A 14,867-nucleotide genomic window follows, 5' to 3' on the forward strand; every position below is an offset into this window, starting at 1 on the left:
ACAATTTTTTATTAGAAAACTTGTGTTACTTGTCAAAAAAAAACAACAAAAATACACACCCATGCCATCACTACTAGAAAAATAAGATAAAACTCCTTCCTGTGTGAAAGAATAACTTAAGCACAAGCAGAAACACATTATTTCCTTGAAGTAACGTATTTCTATACGCTTAAATAGCTTTTAAACCACTTTTCACAGTGTGTGTTTAGAATGAGACAACTGCAGTTTCAAAGGAACTGTGGTCAAAGCCTCAACTGTCCAAAACAAAGCGAGAAAAACCCCATACTGCAGTCTGAAGCAACTTCAGAGCAGGAGCACGACTTGCATCACTGGTTGCAAAACCAACGCTTCCCACTCCTCTCCATGACAGCTTCGCACAGGAACTGATGCTTTCCAGAATAAGCCTCTTACCCATCCTAATTACTGCTCTTGGGGTCTCTGAGCTGACTCCCAAGAAGGGTGGAGGACTTTGTTCCATGGAAACACACAGCCAGCTCAGCCAGTTCAGGCAAAATTCAAACAAGCGCTGAGACTTACTGGATAATTAAATCCAAATGCCGCTCCTAAGCTCTCCAGCAAAAGGGCTGTCCCAGGCTGCTCGCTCCCCCTGCTTGGGTTGGTTCAAGCGAGAAAAGGGTATGGGATGGAAAATGCCAGGGAATTGAGAGGAATCCCAAGCCCATGGGACAAGCAAGATGAGGTACTCCTGATCCAGCACTGGCAGGACCCAAAGTAGCTCCAGGCCTTGGGAGAAGGCAGCATTAAGCCTACACAAACACCTTCCCAAGGTCTGCAGCAGCTCCAGAACAGAACAGCTGGAAGTTGCACAACACTGCAAAACAGCTGGAAGTCGCTTAGAGGTGAGCTCAGCACTCTCTAGAACTACCTGAAGGGCAGTTCTAGCCAGGTGGGGATTGGTCTCTTCTCCCAGGCAGTCAGCAACAGGACAAGGGGCCATGGGCTTCAACTCTGCCAGGGGAAATTTAGGCTGGAGATTAGAAAGAAATTCTGTGCAGAGAGAGTGGTCAGGCATTGGAATGGCTGCCCAGGGAGGTGCTGGACTCACAGGCCCTGGAGGATTTTAAACTGAGATTGGACATGGCACTTAGTGCCATGATCTAGTCAATGGACTGGAGTTGGACCAAGGGTTGGACTTGATGATCTCTGAGGTCTTTTCCAACCCAGTCGATTCTGTGATTTTTTGACCAAGGAAATAGCCACAGAGCTCAGATGGACACGGAGACTCGTGGAAACCACCAACTTTGCGCAACACATGAAGGTTCTTGCTCTTGAACAACCTTCTGGCCCAGCTTCATTCTCACACTGTTTTGTATAAATTCATTCAAGTTACTTTAGGTTGACGGGGTGAATTACTTGTACAGTGAAGCCTGTACTCTCCTGAGCACAACATGTAAACAGGAGTATTTCTACAATGAAAGAACAGGACAAAAAGCTGATTATACTGACAGCTAAAAATCAGTTGTGTTTAGCACTGTCCCCTTGTCCCCAGCATCTCTTCCATCCTCAGCATCTCTTCTTCCATCCTCAGCTTTCTCTATTATCAGCTGTTTCCCTTAGTAGGAGACTCATTTCTTCCTTACTTCACACCAATACCCTAATTTTCTGCTTTTTACATCACCTTCATGTGACAAAGCTCATTCAATCACACTGCCAGCCCATCCAACCAAGGACCACTTCCAAACAAATAGAAGAGAAGCCTCAAAGTTCCAAATTTCCCAAAGGTTTGGGGATTAGAGGAAATATCCATAGTCATCCAGAAGAGAGGAATGCACAGAAGAAACCAAGAGCCCCCTTGGGAAGCAATGACCAGTGGACATGGGAATGTTAGGTTTATACCTTCATAAAAAGTCCACTGATCCATTGGGTCAAAATCTTATAAAAATCCTAATACCTTGGCACAAAATACTCATCAAGTTGTCAGTTCAGTAAGATGTGAAGACTTAGAGGTCCCAGGCACTACCAATGTGAATCTAGGGCATTCAACACTCGGTAAAATCAACTACCACGTGAAATCAAAAAACCACCAAGATGACACATCTCTCCACCCTCCAGATACTCATTTCTGGTGCTGTTACACTGCTTTGGTTCCAGCGTTCGTGCGAGAGGGAGGAACCTGGAGTTTCAGTCTTAGTACAGCAGGTTTGCTGCTGAACAAGACAACTTGAAAACAAGAGAGAAATAGAGAACCTGGAGGTCAACGTGAACTACCCAAAACAATTCAGTCAGGAGAGGAAGCAAATGAAGACGGGACAAAAGAATAATTTAGAGTTCAGATGGTCTAGACAGTGCTGTTATTGTTGGCTTCACTAATAGGTCATTACTAAGAGGCAGCTTACGGTAGTTCCATGAAGCTGCTGCCATCAACAGTGCAAATATTAAAAAAATCACCAGTTGGATGAAGCACACAGAACAGCCTGCAGAAGTAAAGGAGTCTTTTAAAACATGGCAAGTTGTGATTTTGGCCTCTCTCACACACCAGGCAGAGCTGGGGCTGGGAAAAATCGGGGAAAAATCCTGGGCGTTGCAGAAGGGAAGAATAACATCCTGAGTCATTACTGAGCGAGGCCGGAGCCTGCGGCCCCGGGACTGCATGTTGTCACCACGCTTCTGCTCGGATCCAGCGTAAAACCACAGGCGTGACCACTGAACATCTCACTGTGCTTTTTGCAGCCGTGATGTTGGTATCCCAGCTCAGCCCTTGTGCCTGTGTAAATTCCATTAGCAGCCTCCATCGCCAGCATCCTCAGGAAGGGTATCAGAACACTGGCCCAGGCTGCCCAGGGAGGTTGTGGAGTCTCCTTCTCTGCAGACATTCCAACCCGCCTGGACACCTTCCTGTGTAACCTCATCTGGGTGTTCCTGCTCCATGGGGGGATTGCACTGGATGAGCTTTTGAGGTCCCTTCCAATCCCTGATGTGTGATTGACCTTTCTGGAAGGTGATGCAGCTCCTGCAGACACCCCTGAGAAGACAGAGGGGATGAGGAGAGGATGGGAAGGATGTTCACAGGAACACTGTCACCATCAGTAAAAGCCCTTTCAAAAGGCAAGGCTTTGAACACATAGTGACAAAAGTACTGAAATGACATAGTGAAAAGAAATATGGAACCACGTGACTATGACACCAGACAATCTTAACCTTGGCCTGCAATAGACATAACCTTTCATTTCCTCTGCTTTTGGAAAACATAAATTTATTAACTGGTATATAACAAAAATGATCAGAGCAATGGAACATCTCTCCTAGTAAGACAGAGTTCGTGTTCAGCCTGGAGAAGAGAAGGCTCTGGGGTGACCTTTCTGTGGCCTCTCAGTGCTTAAAAGAGGTAGATAAGATGGGGACAGACTTCTCAGCAAGGCCTGTTGTGATAGGACAAGGAGTGATGGTTTTATATTAGAGGGGAGATTCAGGCCGGATATGAAGAAATTTTTGACACTGATGGTGAAAGCCCGTCCCAGGTTGCCCAGAGAGGTGGTAGATGAACCATCCCTGGAGACATCCCAGGCCAGGCTGGACGGGGCTCTGAGCAACCTGAGCTGGTGAAGATGTCCCTGCTCATGGCAGGGGTGGCACTGGGTGAGCTTTGGAGGTCCCTTCCAACCCAAACTATTCTGTGATTTATCATTTACCAAAGAACCTCAACCAAAAGCCATGACTCACCGCCTCAGCATCACTCACTATCTGTAAGGGGCAGTTAAGGCCAGATGGACTTTCAGCTAAACTGTGAGACAGACAGACGAGCTGTCATTTATGTCTCATTTAATGGACAGGAATCTGAGACAGACAGAAGTCTTGTTCAGTATGACACAAGTCTGGAGCCAGAGCTAAATACATTAATGGAGCTTAAACTCAGAAATTATTTAACTGGATCTAGCCTTCCCAACTGTATACAAAGGTCAAAAAAACCTCATTCAGCAGCCCCTACATCATGATCTTGACCTGGAATCACTCAAAACAGCTTTTTTTTCAGAAAGCTGTCCAGAAAGTCTGTTTGAAGAGCTCACACACTTATTCTAGTAAGCCCTCTGTAACAACTCTCCAAATTCCAGTTTTAGTATAGCTTGCTTTGAATTCTACTCATTAGATCTTGACACCCCTATATCTAGGAGACCCCCTCTATTAACAGAAATCTCATGCCCTCATCTCTGCAGGTATTCACCAAATGCAATCTCACCCCCTTTTAACCCTTCTTCATTGAACTTAATGGAAACACATAGCTTCTTACATTAGAGCAATCCTTAATTCATTCCTAGAGCTCTTTCCAGTTGCCTTTTTAATTTATTTTGTTTCTTTATGAGGAGCAGAGCAAACAGAGTGGCCTATAATGTTCAACGGCCACAACACCTTTTCATTTCTATTTGCAATGTGAGCATGGGGTAACAAACTTGGCCCATGTGTTAGAGTGAAAGTTCATGTCTACTAGACCAGCAGCAATTTGGATTACTCACTGCCTTTGTCAGAAGGTCAAAGTCATACCAGTCCTAGCTTTGCTGGCCCAGGGACCCTGACAACATTAACCTATGTGAAAGCAGATGTCAAAGAACTTGTTTGTGAAGACAAATGCTGCTTTTTCTCTAAAAGCCAGAGAGGAAAACAAACATACAACACATTTGGAAATGAAGCTAAACCTAGGACTTCTGGGTTTCTGCAATACCTGCAAACACCATCCATAGACATGTACTGCCACCAGGATTCAGGCCATGCACAAAATACCAGACGTAAAGGTACCACAGAAACACAGAATAATCGGAAGACACCCTTAAGATCATCAAGTCCAACCATAACCTGACTCTGGCACTAAACCATGTCCCTAAGAGCCTCATCTACAGGTCCTTGAAGCACCTCCACAGATGGCGACTCTACCACTTGGCTGGGCAGCCTGTTCCACTGCTTCACAAGCAAGACACATTGGATTTTATGATCTTAAGGCTCTTTTCCAATCTAAATGATTCTATGATTCTACATAGCAGAAGGCATCAATTACTAAGTAAACATGGTCACAGTAACTGTCCCAGTCAAGACCAAGAAGGAGACCAGTGAGCTACAAGCTCAAGTGCCTGACTTGGACCATAACAACAGCTGTTAAGCAAGTAAAGAAGGGACCCAGACACTCTCACAGGCAGCTACAACTACTGTTTTGCAACTCATCGCCCTTAGAAGTGCTGTCTGTGAATGACCTGATGGCTGAATACGTCTATCCAGTGACAGAGACACAGATAAACCTCTGCAGAAACTAATCCCGTTCACGCACACAAAGCATTTTGCCACTGTCTGGAGCAGCGTTCAGTATCTGATATAGTGAAAAAATTATCAATCCCCTGCTCCAGATGACCGTGGGCTGCAGCAGAGCAGACGCGCCAGCGGAGCACGTTCCCTTTGCAAGTCAAAGGGCTGGTCGGCAGCTGGATCCTGCTGTGGTTCACCCTCCTGCAACCCCACCCAGGGGATGGCAAGGTCAACCCGTGAAGGACGGCAGGGCAGGGCACAGCTCGGCAGGTCGAACCGAGCAATTATACACCAGGAAGTGAGGAAAGACCCTTGTGATAAGGCAGGATTTCTTGGCAGGAGTTTGCTCGCTGACGTCTTGGGCTCGGGATACACAAACTCATGGAGATAATTAATGCTGTGAGGTGCTGTGGTCTCCTGAATGCACATTTCTCCTTATTGAGGAATTATGTCAAGGGGTGCACCATCCAATAGGTAGAGAAAATTATTACTAATTTATCAAACAAATCAATAGTAAATGTTTGTTCTCCATAAGCAACATCGGTTCGGATGTTGAATTTTGTTTTTATGGCACAAGCAGTGACTACTTTATGAACGGAAACAAAACCGAATCAGAGGCTTTTGACAGCTACAGATGCCCATCACACCGAATGCCCAATAAAACAGCTGTGGTTTTAAGGTACAGTTATCTCACAAACCCTTTACTCAGGGTAAAGCTTATTTTGAGAGTTGCTGTCTCATATTCCCCCTCTATGCCACACTAACCCTCAGGTGACCCATAAAACTATACCAGTACAATTGCACAGTCAACACATCAGAAAACAAATTTAGACCAAAAACAAGCCTTCCTTTCACACCCCCTTGCAAAAGGGGCAGAAATTAGTGCTCAGGAATGAGCCTGAGGGGAAGTGGGAAATATATTTTAAAAAGCCAAACCAGCTATCTTTTAAATTATAATTAGCAAAACTGTATCACATACACAACTAATTCTTATCACTACACCAACAGGACCCAACCAGTGCCCAAAATAAACACGTACACAAATAAGCAAACACCAACATAAAGTGATTGGGTTCTTAACGTGTTTATAAGAGTACTGAGAAAACAGCAAGAGAATAAACTGGCAAATAAAGAAATACATTATGTCACAACATATTTGAGATCCAGGGTGTGAGAAAATGAAGAACTTGAACTGGCCTCTGAATTTCCCCAGGGAAAACAAAAAGCTAAGGTAACACAACTGGGAAATCACCCCAGTTTAGGTCGGGCAAGAACGATGCTCTTACAACACTGAGTGATTCGTACCTTGCAGACAACAAACCCAAAACCTTTCAAGAGCACTGAACGACAAGTGGTATCACTTATGTAAAAGTTTCACTGGCTAAGACACAAATCAGACAAGAAATTTCACTTGCCAAACGTGAAGGGCTGTGGCACAACACCAATGTACCTTCATACTGGAGATTTACCAGGGACTGCTGCAATGGAAAAGGACTCAGGATCCAAAAGGTGTTTGGTTTAGCTGAGCAGGGAGGGAAAGCAGGGTTACGTCTGTGGTTCATTACAACCTTCTGCTCCCAAAATAGCCATCCCTCTGACAGTACAGTAAAATTCCATGGGATCAGAGCCGGCGGCAGAGCTTTCCCATGCTCTGCAACGTGCTGCCCTCCTCCCCATCCCATTTCTCACCACACATCCCACATACAGCCCTGCACACATGGAGGGTGGCCAGGCCCAGCTAAAAAGCCATTTTGTCCCCAGACAACATCCCAACAGCCAGATTCAGTCAAGGCAAGGCAGCTTGGGGATTAGGGCACAAATTTTGCAGTGTTACACAATGAGGAGAGCTGCTCAGAGGCTGCACTATGGCAGGTATTCGAGCTGGGCAGCTTGGAGATGGACAAAACATCTTTGCCCTGGGGTAGTGAACAGTCGGGGCAAAGACTGGCTGAAGAGGTCAAAGTTGGGGAAATAGGTGTTGTCCCTCATATCCAGAAGTTGTGGATGCCCCATCCCTGGAGACATCCCAGGCCAGGCTGGACGGGGCTCTGAGCAACCTGAGCTGGTGAAGATGTCCCTGCTCATGGCAGGGGTGGCACTGGATGAGCTTGGAAAGTCCCTCCAACCCAAACTACTCTATGATTCTATATCCAGCCAGCAACTTGGATCCTTGAGCAGGAAGACATGATGGTTCAGTATTCAATATGACACCAGTTTTCAGTGATATAAAGGGTTTTGGTGCTTATCCAGCACTTGCTAACTGTCCTCACACCCTGTCACCACAGGCCCGGCCACCATGGCAGCGCATTCTACCATGAGGTACACAGGCCCAGCCGTGTCCCCAGGCCATGAGGAACAGGACAGGAACCTGGTATCATGATCATGGACAACTTCTCTTTAGGAAGCCACCTCTCAAACTTCTCCAGCCCACAGAAGGCATCATTTTGCTACCAAAACGGGGGCAGCATCATGGCACCCAGCCCTGAATCAGTGCCAAGCACACCACATGGGGCCAGGACCCACAGGAGGAGCTCTTACGAGCTCTGCGCTCCTTAGACTATATTTATTTTTACTCAACTAAGCAAAACCAGCACCCAAGCCCTGTGATCTTCCACTATCTTCCCTGTGATCTTCCATAGTTAATTGCCAGCTTGCTGCCTGTTTGCCCCATGCCACCTCATGGGCCCCCAAACCAGCTCCCCAACCCCTGGGCTGGCTCCTGTAAGGGGAGCAGATGAAACCACCCCATTTAGGGGAAGGAATTTGGTCATACCCACAAACACAGTGCCAAAGCATGGGTTGTGATATGCTTTGCTGGCTCCCACATGTGTCACTGGGTGAGGCGCTTTGCCTCTAAACTTGGCTCTGAGGCAGGGACAGTAACACAGACCATGGTTGCAAACCCATGAGGTGCACAGGGATCAAGAGTGCACCCCAGTCCCCTGCTACTGAAGCTCAAAGATATCTAAAGCACAAGATAAAATAAGCAAATCTATGATAGCCAAAGAACAAGCCTTTATGGAGTTCCAAAGGAAAACTTAACCCAGCCTTGACCGTTCCAGCTGCCAAAGGTTTCCCAGCCCTGAAGTGGCTCCTGAACTGGGTGGCTCCCAGTTGCAGCCCTGAGGAAGACCAAAGGCAGAGTTTGCTGTGAGAGCACAGAGCAGCGCAAGATAAGCCATGCTAAATCTCTGCCTCTCAGACAAACCCATTGTTTCTCATTTGCTTTTGCAGATTAGCTAGTCCAGGGGAGCTGCAATTAGGGGCTAGACCCTTAAAAAAAGCAAAAATAACCACATTTAAGAAATTTTTGTATTCCTATGGCTCCGCTGAGCATTAAAACAAGTTAAATAGAGGGGCTGTTTGGCTTTATGGTGTGATGCATTTTGTCCCATAGCATCTGCCTACAAAACCCCTGACCACTTGAAAGGTACCAGGTACTGGCTGCCCTCATCCCACAACCAACTTTCACAGCTTTTTGCTAAGCCTCCCCCTCTGCTCCATAGACACTAGTTACCTTTTCCTTTCACAGATTAACATAATTAAATCAAACCCAGGCCAATTTTTCCAGCCTGCTTTCCCACTACATTTGAAATTTGCTCCTCTGAAGAAGGGCTTATGCACCTTAAAGACAGCCTGTTTTTTTCCACCTCCATCAGTTTGGTCTAATAAAATGTATTACCTCTCCCCACAAGCCATACCTCTCTCTTGAGCACACTTGAAAGGGGAAAAAAGTTTACCCAGCAAGAAACATAGCTAGCAAGTTATTTCCCTTGACTGCCTCTGATACTTCTGAAGGTTATTTGCAGGCTCATAAAGGTTTCTTTCTCCTTCCCAGCCCAGCTACTTGCAATGCCCAAAGCCGCAGCCCAGAGCCCGTGAACTCCTCATCTATTGCTGCAGCCATGGCTGCAACATCCCAAAACATCCCAAATACAGCGATGCAGGTCTGGGCACGACACCACTAAAGGGAGAAGGAGAAACAGACACTTATTAAAAATAAGAAAAGCCAAGCCAGAAAGCTTGATGTGCCTTCGAATAAGATGAAATCCAGCAATTGAACTTTTAGTAACTCGCAGCATACAAAGAGCAAAAGCATTGCCTTTGATTGAGGAATGAAGAAAACAAGGCATGGGAGAGCTGAGACATCAACTGTCACAACAATACCTTAAACAAGCATCATTTGCCCATTTCCCACAACTCAGGTTCTCTTTATGCTGAAGCAAGAGTCACACTCACTCCAGAAAAGGTCTAAAGACTTAAAGCTTTGAGTTATACACTGAGCAGAAGAGATAGGCATTCCTGGAGTTTTTAGCATGAGGAACACACAGCATTTAATAACCAGAATAAAGAAAACTTAAACCATCTTTAAACAAAGAAAAAAGTAGGCAATAAACATACTGGTGCTTTTTATACCAACTTCTGCAGTTTTTTAGTAGTACTTTTACTGCGATGTCATGTTTAGACACAGCAATTTTTAACCACTATGGACCGTGGTCCTTTCGCTGTGTTGCATTGGAGACATGGATATCTTTAGAAGCATCATATGCACTTGTTGCTCCACAGCTACATTTTGGTAAGATTATAAAGAGGTCTTGAGAAGTGGGACATTCTGCTTTAGGACACTTGTTCTCCACTCCAATTTTTCTCCCATTATTGAGGCTGAAAAAAACCAATGTAAGAGGCACATGTCACTCAGACTCTGAGGTCTCAGAAGAATGGCAACCCAATAACCGTGTTAAAAATGAGTTCATATTTCTTCCAACAAGCAGGAATTACAGCACCCAGCTGACAGCAAATCACTATTTCAGGCTCTGGGACCATTTTAGATGATCAGTCAGCACCCAGTGAGGTGCACTGAGAACCAGCCTTCTTGAAGATGTCTCTGAGTCATGCTCAGTCATCTTAACCCACTTCATACGCAAGACCTGACCCACTCAGGAAACGCATGGTCAGCTGCTGAAGCAGCAAGCGAACATCCACAGTGTGTGGTCACACCTCTCCCTCTAGAAATCACCAAGTACTTACAATGTCATTGCCCTCCCATCCCACTGTTCTCATCACCTTCCTTTTCCATAGAAAGAAAGAGTCAAATCCTTCAGTAGAAATACTACCACTACATATCTGGAGTAAACTGTCCCCACACAACACTAAACAGGAGCCCAAGCGATTTATCAAAGACCAAAGTGTAAAGCAAACCCAGAAAAATTCTGTCCTGAGATCCTATGCTGCATCCAATTGCTATTCTGTCCAAAATTACACCTTATCTACACTACAGAGATATTGCCCAGGTGCTTTACAGACAGCACTAAAAGAAACCTGGGGTTAGTTTTGGGCCCCTCACTACAAGACAGACCTTGAGGTGCTGGAGCGAGTTGAGAGAAGGGAACGGAGCTGGTGAGGGGCTGGAGCACAAGTGTGATGGGAGCGGCTGAGGGACCTGGGGGGTTCAGCTGGAGAACAGGAGCTGAGGGGAGACCTTCTGATCTCTGAACTGCCTGAAAGGAGCTTGGAGCATGGAGGGGGTTGGTCTCTTCTCCCAAGGAAGAAGTGACAGGATGAGAGGAAATGGCCTCAAGTTGCACCAGGGGAGGTTTAAATTGGATATTAGGAAAAAAATCTTCACAGAAAGGGTTGTCAGGCATCGTAACAGGCTACCAAGGGAAGTGGTGGAATCACCATCTCTGGAGGGGTTTAAAAGATGCAGAGATGAGGTTCTCAAGGTTTAAAGGTGGCCTTGGGAGTTAGTTAGGTTAATGGTTGGACTTGATGATCTTGAAGGTCTTTTCCAACCAAAATGTTTCTGTGATTCTCAAGTGTCAAGTGATGTGGTCATGGCCACATCTACACACCGTAAGACCACCCAACACCAAGGACCTCCTCTTAGACTGGCCCCACACTGCCACATGTAGAGCAACTGTCTTGGACCTGCAAAAGCAGAGCAACCTCTGCAGCACGGGAATGCCACAGCTGCAGAGGGCTCATCCACACAGCACTGCATCCCATGACACAGCCACACTGCTCTGGCACATGTGCAGCCCACACAGAAGCCAAAGTCCCCACTTCCCACCTTGTGGTCTCCATACGAGGTCACGCAGCTTCCCCAGAACATGTCCAGGAGTGACAGTCCTGAACTCTGAGACGCTGAGCAGACTATAAATAGGTTCTTAGGAAGAAAGGGAGAGCTGGCACAGACCTTAAGAGATCACTGCATCCAACACACCACCTCTGTGGTCTACCAGGAGGGGATCAATGACACGACAGCAATGTTCCTGCTCTTCCATTGAAAATGCTCCCCCATCCCAATTCATAGAGGAATAACACAAGAGGAGAGAGGGAACTAATAAAACCTTAAAATTTAGTCTAATTTTCTGTGCAAAGCTGTTGCAATTATCCCTTAACTAACACACACCACTGGGTAACACTGATTAAGATACACAGAACTTAATCCATCTCACCCAAACATGAAGGACAGAGACCAGACTCAGGACCACACAATAATCCTTTCTGAATGCAGCCAGACAGATCTAAGCCATCCTTACACAGGTATTGATGCTGCGTTAGTGATGAGTTACAGCAATGACATGTGGGGAAGGGGACACGCACAGCACCTGCCACCCACACACAACTGCGAGCAGAACTGCAAATCTACACAAAACTCCTGCCAATTTATATCGCTTTCCAAAAAACAGTCATAGCGCCTCGCAAATGGGTCCTATCTTGACAGGACAAGGGATGATGGTTTAAACTAAAGGAGGGAGATTCAGGCTGGACATGAGGAAGAAATTTTTGACACTGCGGGTGGTGAGAGCCTGGCCCGGGTTGCCCAGAGAGGTGGTGGATGAACCATCCCTGGAGACATCCCAGGCCAGGCTGGACGGGGCTCTGAGCAACCTGAGCTGGTGAAGATGTCCCTGCTCATGGCAGGGGTGGCACTGGATGAGTCTGAAGGTCCCTTCCAACCCAAACTGTGCTGTGCACACACTACAGTATTCCCACAATTACTGCTTTCCCTAGTGTACCCATATAAATTATACAGCTGACAGTCTGAAGGTACCTTGAACAGATTGCACCAACCACACTCTCTATAAAAGAAGTCAAATTGACAATCTGCTGAGAACTGGACCGGAGCCAGCAAGTCATTCCCCACTGGTGCTCAGAGCAAACCTGAACTTCCTTTTTAAAATATTTCATTGACAAAGGAACAAAGCAGTGGATTTCACCTTCAAAGTGAAAACATCCTAAAAACCTGGAGTTTCTCCACAAGGGATTTTAAGCTGAAATTTGTCATTTTACATATTGGAGAAGCAGATCTGGACTTCCTCTTATCTTCTCCCCCCCCCCCCCCCTTTTTTTTTTATAGCTTCACTTTATTCATTTTTTAAATTCAAACCACTACCAATCTCCAAATCACTTTTCTATCATGTTTGCAAGGATCTCCAGAATTATAAATAATATTCACTTTAAAAAGTCTCAGCACCACAGAGCATCCGATACACAACTAATCCAGCAGCAGAGGGAGAAGGTGCAAGTAATGCAGGTCACTGACTACAAAAGCAATATACTCAGACTCTGTTTGAAGCTTCCTTGGGAGAAGAGATACAGAGAATGAAGATGTTCAGCCCAGAAATACAAGGCAGACTCAGGAAGAAGCTCCACCTAGAATATGACCCACCAGATCACACTGACAGTCAAAAGAGAATTTATCCAATTTTGATGTGACTAGAAGGCAAAAAAATTAGAAAGCAGTGTACTGTTTATCCATGCCATCTTGGCAATGTCTTTTGCTCTGTTATCAGGCTGCAGAATATCAATTGTTTCAGGGGAATCCAGCTCTTACCCATCTTTCCAGCTACATCAGGCCTCCATTCCACCGGTCCCAGACACTTGTACCTGATCCTCCGCTCTCAAGTATCCACCCTGTAATAACAAACAGTTTACAGGTTAATTTTTACATGTCAATGGGGACAGAGACTGCACAGGACCACCCTTCATGAAGCATTTCCCCACCATCACCTGGGCTGGGAGAAAGAAGAATTTCATCAGACATCCTGGTTTTGTTAAAAACAAGTTTCTCTTTCAGTGAATTTGCCTGTCAGCTAAAGCTTCATATTAGCTGCATTTTCCTGGAGAACCAGGTATATGTTTTGGTAAACATAGCAATGGAATGCAAAGTTATTGATAAGCATGGATGGACATCTCACCAGAGGGACAACGAGAAACAGGTGACCAAGAACCTGACCAACTGTGTATAACATTCCATTCATGTGAATACTTCACATAAAAGGATCTTGTCCCTTTCTTCCCTTCTGCTTATGGCCGACATTAGGAGAGGACCTTGCTAGCAATCCCTGCAAACTGAGGCCATTGACAGATAGAATCCAGCTCTGATTGGCTGCAGAGTCCAGTCCAGGACTTTGGTTGCCGGCTCTGCAGTTGCTGGGACTTTCAAGATCGGTTTTGTATATTTTGTATTAGTTTCTCTATTCTTACTAGTACCATTAGTAAAACTTTTTTCAGTTTTCTAACTTTCTTCTCTCTGTCCTTTTCCTCCCAATCACCTGTCCTGAGTGGGAAGGGGGGAGAGGGAGGGAAGAGAGGAGATTAACAATTCATCTGCCAGGGTTTTATTGTCACCCTGCAATCAAAACCCTCTACATCAGGATTTGAGAGCAGGAATCTGCCCTCCCCTGCACACCTCAAAGGTCACACACCACAAACCTGGTACCTCTACGGTGTTAAAGTATTGGAGTATGAGCAGGGACATCTTCACCAGCTCAGGCTGCTCAGAGCCCCGTCCAGCCTGGCCTGGGATGTCTCCAGGGATGGGACGTCTACCACCTCTCTGGCCAACCTGGGACAGGGTTTCACCACCCTCAGTGTACAGAATTTCTTCTTCATGGATGGCCTGAACCTTCCCTATGGGATAACACTTGGGTAACAGACTGACTGCAGGACATGGAAAGTCAGTCCCAGAGGCAGCCTGTATCAAAGCAAAGACCTCAATTCAGGCCTTCCAAATTCCAGCCAAGGTTCCTCAACCCTGGACCAGCCTTTCTCTGACCACACGGGAAAAAGAAAACCAACAAACTGAGTCTGGGCAGCTCTCAGCAGCAACGTATGTCCCATACATTCCTCATGGAGATCACATTTCCTACAGCCCTGCCTGTTGCCAACTGGTACTCATGGCTACCTGCTAATTAGCCCCAAATTGATGCAGAACAGGGTTCAGTTACCCACCATGCTACATTTAGCCAAAGCTCTATGCCCAGCAAAAAGGGGTTTTTTTTTTGCTTACTGAGAAACTTAAGAGTCTACAGCTGAGCCTGCTGGAGTCAGTCCTGCTCACCCTCATTTTAGACAGAACAAAGGCACAAAACACCCCAAGATGGGCACCGTTTATAAGCAGCAGTGATGGACGTGATGAGCAAAAACCAGCCCACTTGAGCTAGCTGATCATCACACGGATTTCTTGGTGGAAAACTTGTGCGATAGCACAAGTAAATGGAGAGACACCTCAAACACTTCAGACTTGCACAGAGAGAGGAAAACATCCTTGTTCTGCAGTCACAACAGGCAATATCACCACAAAGCCAACACAATGTGTGTGTGCCAGGACA

At 45.9% G+C, this 14,867-nt stretch overlaps 1 protein-coding gene across 3 annotated transcripts in view; it reads right to left on the reverse strand.

The window, feature by feature from the left end:
* The window catches only part of LOC102088147 (mitogen-activated protein kinase kinase kinase 3), a 91,104-nt gene that overhangs the window by 51,622 nt on the left and 24,615 nt on the right, over positions 1–14,867 (reverse strand). For all 3 annotated transcript variants that reach the window (XM_065050354.1, XM_065050352.1, XM_065050353.1), the window contains exon 2: positions 13,088–13,167. In XM_065050354.1, the coding sequence (XP_064906426.1) occupies positions 13,088–13,091 (4 nt within the window). In that variant the 5' untranslated portion in view covers positions 13,092–13,167. The remainder of the gene's footprint in view (positions 1–13,087; positions 13,168–14,867) is intronic.

The sequence above is a fragment of the Columba livia genome, chromosome 2, assembly GCF_036013475.1.
Source record: "Columba livia isolate bColLiv1 breed racing homer chromosome 2, bColLiv1.pat.W.v2, whole genome shotgun sequence".
NCBI classification, from domain to species: Eukaryota; Metazoa; Chordata; class Aves; order Columbiformes; family Columbidae; genus Columba; species Columba livia.